Source organism: Mytilus galloprovincialis, chromosome 7, assembly GCF_965363235.1.
Source record: "Mytilus galloprovincialis chromosome 7, xbMytGall1.hap1.1, whole genome shotgun sequence".
Lineage (NCBI taxonomy): Eukaryota > Metazoa > Mollusca > Bivalvia > Mytilida > Mytilidae > Mytilus > Mytilus galloprovincialis.
The window spans coordinates 83,122,375-83,142,768 of record NC_134844.1 but is presented as its reverse complement, the minus strand read 5'-3'; the positions used below and the strand labels follow the sequence as shown (position 1 = coordinate 83,142,768).

General features: G+C 33.2%; 1 protein-coding gene across 5 annotated transcripts in view; it reads right to left on the bottom strand.

Moving 5' to 3' along the window:
• The window catches only part of LOC143083829 (C2 domain-containing protein 5-like), a 119,534-nt gene that overhangs the window by 82,783 nt on the left and 16,357 nt on the right, over positions 1 to 20,394 (bottom strand). For 4 of the 5 annotated variants that reach the window (XM_076260205.1, XM_076260207.1, XM_076260206.1 and 1 more), the window contains exons 9-14: positions 18,617 to 18,745; positions 7,193 to 7,521; positions 5,603 to 5,703; positions 4,170 to 4,278; positions 2,031 to 2,145; positions 1,454 to 1,657 (exon numbers count right to left, since the gene is read on the bottom strand). In XM_076260205.1, the coding sequence (XP_076116320.1) occupies positions 1,454 to 1,657; positions 2,031 to 2,145; positions 4,170 to 4,278; positions 5,603 to 5,703; positions 7,193 to 7,521; positions 18,617 to 18,745 (987 nt within the window). The remainder of the gene's footprint in view (positions 1 to 1,453; positions 1,658 to 2,030; positions 2,146 to 4,169; positions 4,279 to 5,602; positions 5,704 to 7,192; positions 7,522 to 18,616; positions 18,746 to 20,394) is intronic. The other variant, XM_076260208.1, reaches the window with a different exon arrangement.

Genomic DNA, 20,394 nt, shown 5'->3' with positions numbered 1-20,394 from the left:
ATATATTTCTCTTTGGTCTATCTGTAGATATTATTTGTGGATTATCAATTTTCATGGAAAAATAGACATATCACCTGATGATAAACCATAGCATTATATATCAAAAGTTTGGAGAAATAGACATATCACCTGATGATAAACCACAGCATTATATATCAAATGTTTATCAAACTATTCAAAGTTGGTACCCAATGAATCAAATAAATCCACAAGGACACTGGTATACTGTAAACTTACTGTTCATATGATAGTCTATTCTGAGACACTTGATTGGCTAGGTTAACATGTAAACTTACTGTTCATATGATAGTCTATTCTGAGAGACTTGATTGGCTAGGTTAACCTGTAAACTTACTGTTCATATGATACTCTATTCTGAGACACTTGATTGGCTAGGTTAACCTGTAAACTTACTGTTCATATGATAGTCTATTCTGAGACACTTGATTGGCTAGGTTAACCTGTAAACTTACTGTTCATATGATAGTCTATTCCGAGACACTTGATTGGCTAGGTTAACCTGTAAACTTACTGTTCATATGATAGTCTATTCCGAGACACTTGATTGGCTAGGTTAACATGTAAACTTATTGTTCATATGATAGTCTATTCTAAGACACTTGATTGGCTAGGTTAACATGTAAACTTATTGTTCATATGATAGTCTATTCTGAGACACTTGATTGGCTAGGTTAACATGTAAACTTATTGTTCATATGATAGTATATTCTGAGACACTTGATTGGCTAGGTTAACATGTAAACTTATTGTTCATATGATAGTCTATTCTGAGACACTTGATTGGCTAGGTTAACATGTAAACTTACTGTTCATATGATAGTCTATTCTGAGACACTTGATTGGCTAGGTTAACATGTAAACTTATTGTTCATATGATAGTCTATTCTGAGACACTTGATTGGCTAGGTTAACATGTAAACTTATTGTTCATATGATAGTCTATTCTGAGACACTTGATTGGCTAGGTTAACATGTAAACTTATTGTTCATATGATAGTCTATTCTGAGACACTTGATTGGCTAGGTTAACATGTAAACTTACTGTTCATATGATAGTCTATTCTGAAACACTTGATTGGCTAGGTTAACATGTAAACTTACTGTTCATATGATAGTCTATTCTGAGACACTTGATTGGCTAGGTTAACCTGTACACTTACTGTTCATATGATAGTCTATTCTGAGACACTTGATTGGCTAGGTTAACATGTAAACTTACTGTTCATATGATAGTCTATTCTGAGACACTTGATTGGTTAGGTTTACATGTAAACTTACTGTTCATATGATAGTCTATTCTGAGACACTTGATTGACTAGGTTAACCTGTACACTTACTGTTCATATGATAGTCTATTCTGAGACACTTGATTGGCTAGGTTAACTTCTACAAATAGTCTCTTCTCCCTATCTTTATCTAACTGTAAACTTACTGTTCATATGATAGTCTATTCTGAGACACTTGATTGGCTAGATTAACATCTACAAACAGTCTCTTCTCCCTATCTTTATCTAACTGTAACCTATCCATACTGGGGACCAGTGGCTGTGTAGAAGATTTGACTGATGGGATAGTGTCAGAGGTCACTTGTACTCTGGCAGCTGTTCCTGATGCTGACAAAACTATGATTTCATCACTGAAATTAGAAAACAGAGCAATATTATTGGATAGGTTCCAAGATTTGAGTGCTTCTTATTTCATTTTCTGAAGTACATATTTGATACGAGTGACTTTAGTCAAAAATATTTAAGAATATGGTCTGATATTTTCAGTTAAAGATTTATTAAGATGGGTATAAAATGCTTACAAATATTTGAGCAAAGACTATTAGTTGTATTTGACAAAACAGCAGGCATACACTAAAATGAAGACAGCAATAAATGAAATCCAAAGAAGGTCTATGTTTTCCTTTTACCCCTTAATCAATGAAAATTGGTACACCTTGAATAATTATGATTCCACACTATGTGACACAAACAGTGTTTATTCACACCATTTATATATCTTACCAGATAGAGGTTTGTTCAGTGTAACCAAGGACAGCATGACATCCCATTGCCCTCATATGTGATCTGATTTCTGTCCTGATCTCCAACCACCAAACATCTCTTGTTTCTGGCTCCTCTATAATCAAATTGCCAAATCAGTTATTCACAAATAAGAATAAGTAAAAAAAAATTTAAAAACATAGAGATGTATTCCCAAGTCATGAGACTGTAATTCAGTGGTTGTCGTTTCTTGCTATATATTTTTTTTTTCTTTTTTTCATTTTTTGTATATTATTAGGCCGATTGTTTTTTCGTTTGAATTATTTACAGCTGGCTATGCGGTATTGGATTTGCTTATTGTTGAAGGCTGTACAGTTACCTATAGTTGTAAATTTCTGTGTCATTTGATATCTTGTTGGGAGTGGTTTCATTGGCAATTATACCACATTTTCTTTTTTATATTGCTTAAGGTGGCTCGGGCCTATTCAAAGCTTCTATCAGAAGTGCCATATTATTTGTTGTTTTATTCTTTACAGAAAGAAAATCAAATTGGTCGAAAAAAAATAAGGGGTCACGGACCATTTCAGCTCAAAATTTTACTTTTGAACAGGTATGAAAAAGGGACTATTTTTCAATGAAATGATACGGAAAACAGAGGTGTTGACATATTTTTATCGGAACATTAAAAAACGTTCAATGATATTTGGTCCAAAACTGTAATATAAAAAGCTTCAAAGAATGAGCAAATAAAAAACAGGTCACCAAAAAGGAAAACAAATTATTTTGCCTTTAAACCCAAATTTTGCGGGAAAATTGTGAAATTGGATGAAAAGTCATTTTGAGCCTTTTGCTGATATACAAAATAATGATAATATTCTTATAGTGACATAACTACAATAACTAATCAATCAAAATATTTCAAAACAAGAATGTGTCCCCAGTACACGGATGCCCCATCCGCACTATCATTTTCTATGTTCAGTGGACCGTGAAAATGGGGTTAAATCTCTAATTTGGAATTAAAATTAGAAAGATCATATCATACAGAACATATGTACTAAGTTTCAAGTTGATTAGACTTCAACTTCATCAAAAACTACCTCGACCAAAAACTTTAACCTGAAGCGGGACAGACGGACGAACGAACAGACGGACGGACGAACGAACGAACGGACGCACAGACCAGAAAACATAATGCCCATAAATGGGGCATAAATATTGTATCGAATTTACGACACATACTGTTCGTGTGCATTGTAATTGTGCATGAAATTATGTGCAGTTGAATAGTACCGATCCACCTTAAACACCTAAGCATAATGGCAGGCAATTTTGTAAATATTTATTTTAAAATTAAAGTATAACTATGAGCATATGCTACAGAAGAAAATAACACATTATTTGTCATGCTTGGAATAACAAGAAATTTAACCCTAATGTCAAGAGAAAAACTAAAGGTGCTGCAAGCCATGCTCATCAGTGGTGGATCCAAGGGGGAGGGGTCCAGGGGTTGGAACCCCCCCCTTTTTTTTGGACGATAAATGCATTTGAATGGGGACATATAGTTGGAACACCCCCTTGTTTTGGACGATCAATGCATTTGAATAGGGACATATAGTTGGAAAACCCCATTTTTCCTGGGTTGGGAACCCCCCACCCCTCCTTTAAAAATGGTTGGATCCGCCCCTGCTCATATATGCCCCACCAGTACAAACCTGTTTGGTGTGAGCCAAGGCTCAGTGTTGAAGGCTGTACTTTGACCTATAACGGTTTACTTTTTACAAATTGTGACTTTGATGGAGAGTTGTCTCACTGGAACTCATATTGCATCTTTTTATTTCTAATTAAAATTGAGAATGGAAATGGAAAATGTGTCAAAGAGACAACAACCTGACCATAGAGCAGGCAACAGACAAAGGCACAACAACCTGACCATAGAGCAGGCAACAGACGAAGGCACGACAACCTAACCATAGAGCAGGCAACAAATGAAGGCCACCAATGGGTCTTCAATGCATCTAGAAACTCCAGCTAAAGTCCTTCAGCTGGCCCCTAAACAAGTAAGTTTACTAGTTCAGTTATAATGGACGTCATACTAGACTCTGAACTAGATTTGTAATAAGAAAATAGCACATACACATTTTTAGTCATACAACACACCTGGGTTGTGGATCTTGTCCAATAATTTGACTGACTTAGCAGACACAACACCACCAAGATGTGATATAAAACCTACAGGAAAACTGGTCATAGTGAAAAATGGGTATTCCTGAAATATAAAAGGTACAATATATAGAAGTCAGACACTTGCCTTAATTTTTTAATTTTAATTTAATTTTAATTTTTTTTAATTCTTTGTTCAATTGTGTCAATCTAAAGATCCTTTTTCTTTGTTTGTTTATAAAGAAACTGCATTTCAATGTAATCTCTTCAGCCATTACAGTTACATCTCAATCTGTGAGGATGTAGAAAGGTAGGCATGAAAAGCTTCTTTACTATTTTGCTATAAATTCAGTATAATAATGGACTTTTTTGGCTCATGGATGGATACCCCTTAGCCTTGGTTTTTCTATTTCATACCTAAAGTTATGTGCAAATTGCATAAAGTTCAATAAATAAAACTACTAGTATTAATTTCTGAATGTTTGAATAGCTATTAAAATTTGCCATAATTGAATGTCATGCATACCTGCCAACTTTTAAAAATCCATGGGGGTTTTAGTGACACAACAATTTCAAAGGTTACAATTCTTTGAGGTGTTTTTTTGCGTGTGCTGTTTAGTGGTCAAGAAAAGGTGTCATATTTGTGTGATGAGCTTATAAGCCCTTTTCTTCTGTTTATTTGCATGATTCTAGTTATCATCAGTAGAAAAGATAACATGTAGAGAGATAACCAGGATATTTTTTCTTGTGAAAGAGTTTTAATTGATTGTTGACTTTTCCAATTAAAAATTATGCACAAAGGAGGATATTTATTTGGTCCTTGTGTAAAATAAAGAATAGTACATTGTACTTTAGATGATTTGGTATAATACAAAAATGACACCCGAAGTGCATGATATGTTACAGCAAGTGTAATATCAATAAGTTAGTGAGTTATGAAACTACTATTTATTATCTTTATGGTAGTACTGCATCATTGAATTTTGTCAACCAGCCGTGCTTTTATACTTATTCTGTGTAAGAACCCCTTTGCAGATGAAAATTCACCTGCCATGTTCATGATTTTATAATTCTGACACAGAGAAAAACAACACAAGTCAAAGTTTAACATGTCCCAATAATCACAATAGAAAACATTTTTGATCGGCTTTTAATTTGATCATGAGAAACACAGATTCTGATTGGTTGATCATGATTGTCTTCCATTGGGAACAGTTCAAAATCAGGAACAATAATTTTTTTGGTGTAGATTTTCACAAAATCGTGTTTTAGAGCATTTTTCACAATCACGATCGTGCAATTGTAACGTATCCTATCCTATAATTATATTTGTTACAGATCACAATCATTTGAAAATGCCTATACCAAGTCAGGAATGTGATACCTTCTTACATAAAGGAACGTCTTATTTAATTATACTGTATTCATACCATCAAGTCTATACTGGGTTGCTGAGCTGATAACTTAGAAACAGATTTGCCTCCACTTCCTATACCGCTGCCACTACCACTACTTCCTGTTAAACTGGATCCTAAATAAATCAGTCTCATTCAGTCATTACAATTCATAGTGTTCAAATATACCTTATATGGCATGCAACCCTTGATTGATGCAAGGAAATATTAAAATGTATAATTATATTTCTGTCCTACGAGATATATATGGCTTCTGTATGTATTATGTAATACAGATGGTTTCTAACAAGGAAACTTAAAGAGTGTAGTTAAATTTTTACCTCAATAAATATGACCAATAGAACAATAGAAGACAAGATAACTTGACATGTGATTAAATTACCAATGCGAATTAGAACTACAGTACAATTATACTAAAAAATATAATATACCAAGAAAATAAAATCGCAATAGAAAGAATGATGAACTCCTAAAATACATATAATATAATACTAGTATGACTTATTTTTATCAATCAATTGTTCTTCAAGAAATTAAAACTTTTTATAAAACACTCAACATAATGTATGTTTATGCCTTAACAAAGCTTGTAACTGACATAGAAGTTACTGATGTGGATAAATCTTACCCTCTATTTATAAAGCAGAATTTAAAATTTCAACAAATCACTGAATTTGAAAACTAGAGTCTCTCAAGAGCCTGTGTCGCTCACCTGTTACTGTATTTACTGATGTCGGCCATCTTGGTTGGTAGGCGAGGTCATTAGACACTTTTTTAAAATAGATACCCTAGTAATGATTGTGGCCAAGTTTGGTTAAATTTGGCCCATAGTTTTAGAAAAGAAGATTTTTGTACAAGTACAAAAATGACGAAAAGTTGTTCAATATTGACTATAAAGGACAATAACTCCTTAAGGGGTTCTCTGACAATTTTGGTCATGTTGACTTATTTGTAGATTTTACTTTGCTGAACATTACTGCTGTTAACAGTTTATCTCTATCTATAAAAGTATTCAAGATAATAACCAAAAACTGCCAAATTTCCTTAAAATTACCTTTTCAAGGGCAGCAACCCAACAACAGGTTGTCCTATTTGTCTGAAAATTTCAGGGCAGATAGATCTTGACCTGATCAGCAATTTTACCTATGACAGATTTGCTCTAAATGCTTTGGTTTTGAAGATAAGAGCCAAATCTACATTTTACCCCTGTGTTCTACTTTTAGCCATGGCGGCCATCTTGACACATTTTTTAAACTAGATACCCAAGGATGATTGTGGCCAAGTTAGTTTAAATTTGGCCAAGTAGTTTCAGAGGAGAAGATTTTTGTAAAAGTTTACGGACAACGGACGACGGACGACAAGTGATGAGAAAAGCTCACTTGACCTTTCAGGTCAGGTGAGCTAAAAATAGTCTTCAACAGATTGGCATTCTTTCTTCCATACAAATATTAATTTCATTATATCCAAGCATAAAATGTTGCACATATCAATTTTTTATATATAATATTCAGATGCAGTTTAACGAGTTCCAAATACATATAAAAGTACCTAAAAGTCAGATAATCCACCTAATAATATAAGTTGTAGTAATTGTAATAGTTTTACCTTTAGGAGGCGTGTTGGTACTTATATCTGAGTCTGATGATCTTCTGTTGGTCTGTGAGGGCGGTACCATCTTGACAGGAGACGTTGTACTTCTGACAGGCTGGACAGGAGGTGACGAGGGGGCCAAGGTATCCTCAGGCACAGGGGAACTGAAAGCAAAGCTAAATGCTGATTGGCCAGGCAGAGAAGGTGGAGCAGAGGGAGGGGGAGAGGCAGTGGGTATTTTGCGTGGATGTCTAGAGGGAGGAGTCACACTATGTTGGGTGTATCTTGTGGGCGGAGTTACACTCTGTTGGGTGTGTCTATGAGGAATGGAGTACAGCCTCAAACTGTAAATAAAGAAAAGAAAGAAACAGAAAAAACAAAATTAGTCTTGTTAGTACAAAAAATGAAAACATTAAGCTTATACAAAATAAAACAAAACAAAAACAGTGAGAGTTATAATCATGTGATGTTATCTTGTTATTTTGTATCACGGCCCAATTCAAGCAAACCCTTTATCCCAATGCTGTAAAACAGACAGTATATACCACAGTATTTAACTACCGAATTCCTGAAACAATTAGATATAGGAAGATGTGGTGTGAGTGCCAATGAGACAACTCTCCATCCAAATAACAATTTAAAAAAAGTAAACCATTATAGGTCAATGTACGGCCTTCAACACAGAGCCTTGGCTACCGAACAACAAGCTATAAAGGGCCCCAAAATTACTAGTGTAAAACCATTCAAACGGGAAAACCAATGGACTGGTCTATATTAAATAAAAAACCAAGAAACGAGAACAACACGTATAAATTACATAAACAAACTTCAATTAGGTTCTCTTTACCTTTTATAAAGAATCAAATTTAAAATGAAAGAAGAATGTGCATGAGGACACAAGCTTTGAAATTTTCTGAGTTAAAAGGCATAACTATAGAACGGTAAATGGCTTACAACTCTGTCTTTTTTCTTAACCTTCCTCTTTACCACATTGTGACAGGAGTTTGCTTGTTTGAGACCTCTGTGCAAAATATTTCCTTTAGGCTAATGTGACTGAATATAATCCCTAGCTCCCCCCCCCCTCCCCTACAAAAAAAACCCAAAAAAACCCAACAACAAAAACCCATCTTTTCATACATAACTTATGTTTGGCATATCCAAAATTTGAACAAATGGCCATTACATCTTTCATCATTTAGAAAATTAATCACCCTACATGATTATTATAAAATGTCTAAATGAGTGAATTGCATGAATTGTTTTGCAAAATTTTCTTATACGTTAACAAGTCTTCAAAACCATTTTCAAAATATTTTTAATTGAAACAATACTACTATTAATACTGCATTTCTTCTCCCAAAGTATTCATTTACCTAATATTTTCAAACAGTATCAACTATATTCAAATTACAAATAATATCAAATTAATCTTTTTATCTTTACAATTAAATTTTGTACATTTCTATTCTACTTCAAAAGATTTTTGTGCAGGAGCAAATAAAAACAAATTTGTTATTTATGAAAAAAAATCAATATTAGAATTTAAAGCAGTTCTCACACATGCATGCATCTGTCCAAGTCACATAGATAAAATAAAGTCCTGTGAATTATTTTATTTGCACCCTTCCAAGACCTTGTTGATAACAGCCTTTGAAACAAACTTCTTATAAATTTTACAAAAAATGTAGATGAATGCTTACAATGCAATGTTCAACAAGAGTGCACACGCTGAAATGTCTCGCCTTCTATACTAATTATTGATATTATGTTGATAGTCTTAAGTATAAAGCTAAGCTTTATTACAACTGTCACATAAACTTTACATTAACCAAGATAACTAAACAAAGACCAATGAACCTTGAAAAAGAGGTCCAGGTCAGATGAACCATGCCAGGCAGACAGGTACAGCTAACAATGCTTCTATACAACATATATAGTTGACACATTACTTATAGTTTAAGAAAAATAGACCAAAACACAAAAACTTAACACTGTGCAATGAACCGTGAAAATGAGGTCACGGTTAAATAAAACCTGCTCGACTGACATAAAGATCATAAAATATTTCCATACACCAAATATAGTTGACCTATGGCATATAGCATTAGATAAAAAGACCAAAACTCAAAAACTTAACTTTGACCACTGAACCATGAAAATGAGGTCAAGGTCACATGACATCTGCCCGCTAGACATGTACACTTAACAATCATTCCATACAACAAATATAGTAGACCTATTGCATATGGTATGAGAAAAACAGACCAAAACACAAAAATTTAACTATAACCACTGAACCATGAAAATGAGGTCAAGGTCAGATGACACCTGCCAGTTGGACATGTACACCTTACAGTCCTTCCATACACCGAATATACTAGCCCTATTGCTTATAGTATCTGAGATATGGACTTGACCACCAAAACTTAACCTTGTTCACCGATCCATGAAATGAGGTCGAGGTCAAGTGAAAACTGTCTGACGGGCATGAGGACCTTGCAAGGTACGCACACATCAAATATAGTTATCCTATTACTTATAATAAGAGAGAATTCAACATTACAAAAAATTTGAACTTTTTTTTCAAGTGGTCACTGAACCATGAAAATGAGGTCAAGGACATTGAACATGTGACTGACGGAAACTTCGTAACATGAAGCATCTATATACAAAGTATGAAGCATCAAGGTCTTCCACCTTCTAAAATATAAAGCTTTTAAGAAGTGAGCTAACGCCGCCGCCGTAGCCGCCGCCGCCGCCGGATCACTATCCCTATGTCGAGCTTTCTGCAACAAAAGTTGCAGGCTCGACAATAAAAATTACATTTCAACAAGGCACATAAAACCCCATGTAAAATAGCAGACCAGCAAAAATATTCAAGAAAATAATGATAAAACCTTTTGATATCTGTCAAGAATTCTATGTGCCCCACAATGTGTCACAGGATAATTTAAAAATACCTCTAAAATAATCCTCAAGTTAATTTTGTTAAAAGGGGTAAGGATGTCTAATCAACTTAATTATTTTCTGTGCAAAAACTTATATCACATGCATGCATGCAAAAAAGCATAAGTATGTCATGCAAAATTATAAATATAGGTAGATGAGGAAAAATTATAGAATATAGTTAGTAGAAAAAATTTAAAATCAATCATGGCAACTAATAAAATCAGGTACCGGTCGTATATGTAACATAATTTTTTTTAAGACAGGATAGAGAAACATTTTATACAGTTGGTCATTCCAATATTGACGTAAACTAGGGTAAACTCATTGTTAAATTGACAAAACAGGGTTTAATTACAACATACTAAAGGAGGATATTTCATAAGGGGTAACTACCTATAGAAAAGATTCTTAAATTTCAGAAACTATCAGTTTTTGATACCAACTTGTAGCTAAAATATGAAAGTGCATTTCCTTGATCTGACATTTACCCACAGTGCAAGGGCTGTATAGCCAGTCAAGGTTGTTAATAACTTCCATTTGTTTTATCAATCAAAACTATTTTTGCTTGAGAAATAAAAGAAATTCATGTGGTACAGTTTAGATTTTTTAAAAACTATATGGGTTAAATTCTGCTGAAGTTGTATATTTACTTCATAGTGCATTTACTGATATTTCATGTATGCTTTATATCATACACCATTATCCATGTAGTCAAACCTACAATAATAGGCATCTTTCCATACCTTGATTTGGATGCCAGCTCTTATATTTCGTTTGACACTTAAATTTGTGGATAAAGTCATCCACAAAAAAAAACAACAAAGATGGTACCCTATCAATAAAAGTACTTTCACAGTATCAAAAATATTTTAGCCCACCACAACTGAGACATCAGCAGAAAAGGAAAATTCCACTTGGTTGACCAGTATCCGATGGGGTTATTGACTACATACCACAGGCCATTGGTTTTCAGTGGGCACATCATGTTTCCCACATCAAGAAATCTTTATGTCATGAAATGGTAAAAGGTAAAATAAAAATTAAGTTGTTGTTGTTAAATCGAGTCTTTGAATTTGGTATCTAGTTTCTTGTACTTGAACTTTCAATTGTTAGCAAAGAAAATAAAAAAAATTTATGTAAGTCAGAATTCAGATAAATACATGTATAGCATAGGGCCATTCCAGTTAATATCTGACAGGTGGGGATGGATGGGGAGAATTTTTTATCCATATCAGGAAAACATGAACAAGAATGTGTTCCAAGTACATGGATGCCCCATCCGCACTATCATTTTCTATGTTCAATGGACCGTGAAAATGGGAAAAAATCTTGAATTTTGCATTATAATTAAAAAGATCATATCATAGGGAACATGTTTACTAAGTCTCAAGTTGATTGGACATCAACTTCATCAAACACTACCTCGACCAAAAACTTTAAACAAAACTTTAATCTGAAGCGGGACAGATGAATGAACGAACAGACGGACGAACAGACACACAGACCAGAAAACATAATGCCCATAAATGGGGCATAAAACTACCTATCAGATTTATAAAATTTATAATTGTGCGTATATCTACCAGATGAAAACTAAAATTAATCCTACAAGATGTATAAATTTTACACCACTCAGAAAGGACCATCCATCCCCCTATAGCAGACATTAACTGAAATGGTCCATTGTAGTGTAGTATCTTCTTGACCTGTTAATTTTTGTTTAATTTACTGTTTGCTGCACTCAATCACAGTTGTGTATTTGACAGTTAAATACTCAAAATGGGATGTTCTAAGAATTGCTTTATTGGAGCTGGAAAAGTTAATAGGCTTTTTAAGTCACTTGTAATCAAAATGTGTTTGCTAATACACATAAAAAATATGATATTTGGTCATTTTTGAAGAATGTGTTCTTTCAACGTGAAGATATCACAAATGGTTGCCTATTTTGGTTATGTCAAAATTTGTAAAATCCTAGGACAGCAAAAAAATTAGACATCATAATTGAACATTGTTCTGTGAAGAACTGGAATCAAGTGAATAAATCTTTGTTTAATAAGAATTATTCAAACAGCTTTTTGGGAAAAGTTAACCTTGCAAAGATACTATTTAGTCTATTGAAAAAAATGTCATATGAAAATGTTAATATTTTAAATTTCAGCAACAAACACTCTCCAAGTTTAACTACTAGTTAGACTAATTCAATTAAAACAATGGTTACATTACCGTTTACTAAAAAATAAATAAATATGCACTTAAAAAATAGCTATTCAATTCAAGAAATTTCCAAAAACAGAACATTCAAATTCTCTAAAGTTAAAACAAAGATGATGACCTTTTTAGAAAGTAATAGATTTTCTACCCATTTCAAAATTGATGTCAAAGATATTAAGGAAAATTAAAAATTAAAGAATTCTGACTATTCCAATTAACTTAATAAAGAAGTTCAAAGTCTGAGGTCAAAAGTGTTTCATAATTTGGAAATTCCCCTATTATTTCATATATAAATACATTTCTAATAAAATTCTTATGGAGATATTTCATGACGATTAATATTTTTAATCCATTTATTTCAGAAATATCTGTAGTGATATGCAATTCATATGAAATACATTTATAATTATATTTTTAGGGAAAGCATTGTTAAAAACAAAAATGAATTTCTGTGCACAAAAAAAATCATATTTCAGTACTTTATAGGAAACCAGATGCTCCGCAGGGCGCAGCTTTATATGACAGCAGAGGTCGAACCCTGAACAGTTGGGGCAAATATGGACACAACATTAAAGCTTGATACAGCTCTGAATTTGGATTGTGATTAAATAGTTTACACAATATAGGTTTCTGACACAGAATGAATGTGGTCTAAGAACTTAAACTTAAAAACTTAAAAATTTTAAATTGGACATTTACCTATTATGGTCCAATATCCAAAATCTAAACACATGGTTAGATTCAGCATAGCATAGAACCCCAAGAATTCAATTTTTGATGAAATCAAATAATGTTCAATTTTAGACCCTTTAGACCCCAATGTGGACCAATTTGATAACCGGGCTCAAATATTAAAAATCTAAATACATGGTTAGATTCAACATATTAAAGAACCCCATATATTCAATTTTTGTTGAAATCGAATAAAGTTTAATTTTTGACCCTTTGGACCTTAATTAACCCATTCAAGGCGTATGATGCCTTAAGGCATCACCTGTGTACCGCCGTATGATGCCTGAATGCATCACCTTGCTACGGCCGCGTGATGCTTGAATGCATCATGGACAACGAAAAATACTCTGACCTACTTTCAGTTTTAATATCAGATCATTACGTAAAGCTGTAAAGCGTACGTTACCACGATGTGTTAACAGGTTTCAATTTTTAATATTATGTATAAATTTTGACAATAAAAGTCATTGTTATGTCATTTCTTCGTACTTTCGATTTGCGTTCATGATAAAATAATATGCCGCCATTTTTTCAATTTTGTTGACATGTGTAGTCAAAGTGATCGCTTTAAAAAATGAAAGTTCATTACCTTACACACAAAATATTTAAACCATTTATGTATCGCTGTTTTAAAAATTAATAATAATTACTTAGGACTGTTTAATAAAAAAGATAAGCCGGTAATGGCTGTCTCTTTATGTATCATCTTTGCATGTTGTTGATTTACGCTCTGTTGACGATCGGAAGTTTACGGCTTTTGCCGACAAATAAATTTCACACGATGTGCAAGGTGTTCTCCCAAATAAGGAAATCCATATTTTTGTGCAGCCAATCAAAATTTTCTAGGCTAAAAGGCGGTTCCATAGTAAAATAGTTGTGAAAAACGTAGTATTGTCGTCTGGGTGAAAATTAAAAAAAATGTCTGAATCTTCGGATGAAGAGTTTGACGGATTTTCGCAAAATGAAGTTGATGCAGCTGCACAGCAGTACAATGATAGGCTTGCACAAATTGGGATAGGTGAATTACATGTTGTTGATGTTGAAAATGAAAGTGAAAATGATTTTTCTGATGAAAATGAACCCCTTGTTGATGAAGCTGGTGACCGTCCTGCTGAAGCTGATGGGTGGCATGAAAATTTTAATTATTATGAGAGGGGATTACCACACATATTTTTACCACGTGGAAATACTGGTCCTACCACAGTTTTACATCCAGATAAAGAGCCCGTTGATTTTTTCTCGTTGCTGTTTACCAATGCCATTTTGCAATACATCATACAGGAGACAGACAGGTATGCCAATAAACAAATTCGTGATCATCCTGATGAAAATAAATCCCCATGGGTTACCCCAACTGTTGAAGAAATGAAGGCTTTTTTAGGTTTATGTTTCTTGATGGGAATCAATGTAAAACCAGATATAAAATCCTACTGGAGCACAGATGTTATGCTGGAGACCCCGTACTTCAGTAAAGTCATGAAAAGGGATCGCTATATGCAAATTATGCGGTACATCCATTTTTCAAATAGTGAGCAAGCCCCACAGCCAGGGGATCCCAATTATTCTAAACTATACAAAATTGAATCGTTAATGAATATGTTCACAGATTCTATGGTAAACCAGTATATCCCTAAAAGGCAACTATCAGTTGATGAGGTGATGGTTCCATGGAAAGGACGACTGTCTTTTAAGCAGTATATGCCAGCCAAGCCTACCAAATGGGGAATAAAAATGTGGGCGATAGCGGAAGCTAATACAGGATATGTTTCCTTCTGTCAGGTATACAGTGGGAGGATAAATGGTGTCGCAGCTCATGGTCTGGCAAACCGTGTAGTCAAAAATTGTATTGAAAAGGCAAATGTTATAGGGCAAGGGTACCATATTTAAATGGACAACTACTTCACTTCTCCCACCTTATTTACAGACTTGTTTGAACATTTTAACACTGCTGCATGTGGTACTGTACGAATAAATAGGAGAGAGCTTCCTAAAGATATAATGAAGAAAAACCCTGAAGGTGTTACTAATCGTGAGGACATGCAGTTTCGACAAAAGGATGCAGTGGCTGCTGTTGTATGGAAGGACAAAAAAAATGTAAACTTAATTTCAAGTATACACGATTTCTCAGTAGGTGCAGTGCAGAGAAATGTGCAACAAGCAGATGGTATTTTTCAACGACAAGAGATACCATGTCCACAGATGATCTCTGATTACACACAATACATGGGAGGGGTTGATAGGGCTGACCAGTACATCCAGTACTATGTTTTCCAACACAAAACACTGAAATGGCCTAAAAGGATTTTCTTTACAATGATAGAAATGTTGAAATTTAATGCCTTTAGGCTTTTTCTGGCTTCTCCTCATCATCAACCAGGCCCTGGTAAGAGACCATCAACCTTTTTGAAGTTTTCAAAGGGAGTAGCAGCAGGACTGATAGGTGGATACACAGGTGGTTCAGTTCGTAAAGGCCGTCCATCACTTGTACCGGTTGATGACCGTCTTACACAGAGACACTTGCCAGGTTCCTTTGGAAATAAAAGTTGGTGCCATGTCTGTCACATGAGAGTGAAAAATAATCAGCAAGACACACGTAGACAAACAAAATATGGCTGTCTAGATTGTGGAAAGCACCTCTGTCTACCAGAGTGTTTCACGGTGTTCCATTCTGTTAAAAGTTACAGTTAGTATTATAGCTATGTTGTTAGTTCCAGACAATTTTGAATTTATTGACTTTACCGTTTCAATTTGCGAATTTATTTATTTATAAACTATGAACAAAACTAAAGAATAACTGATGAAAGATATATTCAAAAAGATAGTATCAAGAGACATTTTAAAATAAAGAAGGAATTTTATAGAGAGATCAGGACAACAAAATGTAGTAAAATGGACACTGAAAAAAAATTAAAGACTTGAAAAGAGGCAAGTAACAAAAACTGTTATTTTTGTTTGTTATATAACCTTATAGCAGTTTAAAAAAGAAATCAAAATAATATCAATACCTTGAGTAGTTTTTTTTTTGGTCAAATATCTAATTATTCATTTGATTTTAAACTTTTTAAATGTATTTTTTTTTATCTGCTTAAATTGCTATTAGGTTGCATGCCTGTTACTTAGTTTGAAATGAATATTTTCAAGGAAGGTAATTTACTTTGACAAAATGAAATACAGAGATTTTTTGTTTAATAATTGAACAAATACAAATTTTTATTTGTCATAAACCGTAACAAGAAATTCTGTTATGCCCCAAGTGACTTAAAAACATACGGCAACGTATTTAAAAAGAGTTGTCGTCCGCCAAATTACAGTTGAGTTATCTCTCTTTAATTGTTGTTGACATGAACGACGCTTTGCAAATGGCGGATTTCAATCGCTGGTACTTCTCATGTTGTCGGTCGTTTATCGTCTTCCCAATCAGTTATGGTGTTGTCATAGACATTTCATTTTATTCTTTGTAACAAAAAGAAACATTGAACGTAAGTTAATATCTCGGAAAGGGAACGGTCAGAAGAAACTCTCCCCTTCGCAGACATGTATTTGTAAACATTCAGTTATAAAAAAAAACTCGTTCGTCATAGAGCTAAACTGTTGATATTGCTTCCTTTTCATATCGCTCTAACCACACCACAACTCAAAACAAGTAGGGTACGACTTAACCTTAAAATATTTTAACGAAAATCGATCTCAAATAGCGGTAATTGTCGTTTGAAGTTCCAAGACGATTTTTTTGTGAGCACATGTCAAATTAATCCCGGCCACGAAACTGCTCGCGCTAATAAATCTACAGCTATACAAACGCGCCAAAAAAAACAATGCCGTACTGAAAGTGTTAATGTAGACCAATTTGAAAACGGGACAATACTGTGCAAATGAATATTTCTTGCTATTGCGCAAAACTGTACAATTGAAAATTTCTTGCTATTGCGCAATATTGTGCAATTAGATATTTCTTGCTATTGCACACTTGAAAATTTCTTGCTATTGCACAATACTGTGCAATTGAAGATTTCTTGCTATTGCGGAATACTATGCTATTGAAAATTTCTTGCTATTGCACAATACTTAATTTAATAATTTTGGACCCCAATTTGGACCAACTTGAAAACTGGGCCCATAATCATGTTTAGATTCAGCATATCAAAGAACCCCAAAAATTCAATTTTTGTTAAAATCAAGCTAAGTTTAATTTTGGACCCTTTGGACCTTAATGTAGACCAATTTGAAAACAGGACCAAAAATTAAGAATCTGAATACACGGTTAGATTTGGCATATCAAAGAACCCCAATAATTCATTTTTTGATGAAATCAAACAAAGTTTAATTTTGGCCCCTTTTGGCCCCTAATTCGTTGGGACCAAAACTCCCAAAATCAATCCAAACCTTCCTATTGTGGTCTTAAACCTTGTGTTAAAATTTCATAGATTTCTATTAACTTATACTAAAGTTATTGTGCAAAAACCAAGAAAAATGCTTATTTGGGACCTGTTTTTGGCCCCTAAATTCTAAACTGTTAGAACTAAAACTCCCAAAATCAATCCCAACCTTCCTTTTGGGGTCATAGACCTTATGTTAAAATTTCATAGATTTCTGTTTACTTATACTAAAGTTATTGTGCGAAAACCAAGAAAAATGCTTATTTGGGCCCTTTTTGGCCCCTAATTCCTAAACTGTTGGGACCAAAACACCAAAAATTCCTTTTTTGGTCATAAACCTTGTGTTTAAATTTCATAGATTTCCATCTACTTTATTAAAGTTAGAATGTGAAAACCAAATGTCTTGGGATGATGACAACAACGACTACGATGCCAACGTGATACCAATATATGACCAAAAAATTTTCAATTTTTGCGGTCGTAAAAAAATGACACTTGGTTTCAGTTTGGTATCCAAATACTGATTCCATAAAAAAAAAAAAAAAAAAAAAAAAAACTGTACATATTTCCTGATGTACCAAGTCAGGAATATGACAGTTGTTATCCATTCGTTTGATGTGTTTGGACTTTTGATTTTGCCATTTGATTTTGGACTTCGTTTTTGAATTTTCCTCGGAGTTCAGTATTTTTGTGTTTTTACTTTTTATGAGTTTAACATTAAATATTTCATCAAAATCCAACCTCATTAAAGTTTTTGACAATATTCAGAAAACAAAAAAGTTTTTTTGTGAAATAAGTGGAGAATTTCAAACAGTGAAAAACTGTATATGAAAAGCCCTTAGTCAACTTTCAGTAGTTCTACATAAACAATAATTAAACATAACCAGTCTGCACCCAAATCTTTTCTGACTACTAGTCTGAAGACCAATCTGACACTTTTCTTATCTGTCTATACAAAGTTTTGCAAAAACTTGCTAGCACTTATAAAATTTTACTAATCTGGGGCATCAGACTAGTAGCTAATCATTAATGATGCAGACTGCATAACTGGTTGGTTCCTGAAATATTCAGTCTACTTCATCACCATACTACTTTAGTAAGCAATCAGTTATCTACTGACATACCAAATTCCTATAACCATGCAAGGGAGATAATTCCTCCCTATACTTACTCTTTCAGTAGTGGTGACACTCCTTGTGGTGAGGGGGGTTGCTGGAGGATCTTAGCTATGTTAACTACTGTCCCTATACCTCGTGCTACAATTCCTGATTCTCCTTCTAGATCAAAACATTGGTAGTAACTAAAAGTAAAGTTTTATCTATATTGTATAGTTTTTACATATATAAATGTTTAACCGTAACATTAAGGAGGTAAAGGGTTATTTTCGTGCAATGTGTTTTGCCATTTTTATTTCACGTGCAGCTGTGAAAAAGGTTCGTTATTCACCGTGTTTCATGAAATCGATAAAAAGATCAATGTGCAATTAATTTTTAATTGTTTGTTCATGAAATGGCAATTTTATTTTAGCGTTCTTCCATGCAGATACCCCCCTTTACGCTCCTCATTAAGGGGGAAATGCAGTCTAATTGCAACAAAACGACTACTGTGGTTTCATTATTTCCTTAGGTACCAATTTTCGTGGATTGTGGAAACTTGCCTTTTTGTGGATACATGATTTCCTGTTTTTTGCCAAGGTCTGCATACAACCTATAGAAATGTGTACACGTATCAGGGATGGGGTAATCGTAATCTGTAATCGTAATCGATTGTAATTGATTACATTTTTTCTAGTAATCGAAGACATTTTCGATTACATGTAATCGTAATTTAATCGATTACAGCAAAAATCATGATGTAATCATTGATTACTTTTCGATTACATTTCGATTACTTTAGTAAAATAGTTTGATGAAATATAACCTATTTTAAAAGAAAATATGTATATATTCAATATTCATCACTTTGTAGTACAGATGAAATAGAATGTATTGATATGACTTAAAGAATTTTAAAGAATTTTTATTTATTGTCTCAAGCTGCATTATGTTCAACCAGATCTCCTACCAAAAGTTTGAAACAAATGGATTCATGTGCTTGTCAATAGTTCATGATCTTTTATATTAATATAAAAAATAAATTTGAAATAAGAAAATAGATTTAAAATAAGTAATGTTAGGTTCTGTACTACACTAAAGTAGAAAGGTAGTAAGCTTATTTCTATAAAATTCCTTAAAGCATAGAATATAAACAGTTGATTTCTTATAATATTATGACATACATGTATATCAAAATTGAGAAAGTACACAATGAACCAATGACTATGCATTGAATTCTTTTTAGAAATAGATACATGTATCTCTCTTTGACACTATAAATATATTTTGTTTATAATTTGATTTGACAATAAAAAAAAATCTTAACAAACTTTTTGTCTTTACTTATCAAATGATCAATCTCTTCTAATCAATAAGATACAGACTTTGTTTTTATTTCAATTACTGTATGTCTAATTAAGAGGGAATTTTTACATTATTTTTCCCCAGGTTATAAATTGTACGGTGTCTTCCCGATTGTCCCACTTTTTGAAATTACAGGTAAAAAGGTAGTGAAATTTTGTGGGACAATCGGGAAGATGTTTGTGGGACAATTGGGAAGTTTAATTGTGGGACAATCGGGAATTGTTTTGATTGTGATTAATCAGTTTTTGTAGTGTGAAGTAGGTAATTACAGGTTATAACTAACCATTTTCTTGTAAAATATGAAAAAAAGAACATAAAATAATTATTAAATATTGTATTTTGCACATATTAATATGAAATAACAGCAAACATAGAATATAATGTAAAGTCATAAAATATCAGATATCAATCACTACTTATTTCTTCATTAATGCATGATAATGGGTTTCAAACCAGCATTTTAGAACACAATTGATAATATAAAGCACAC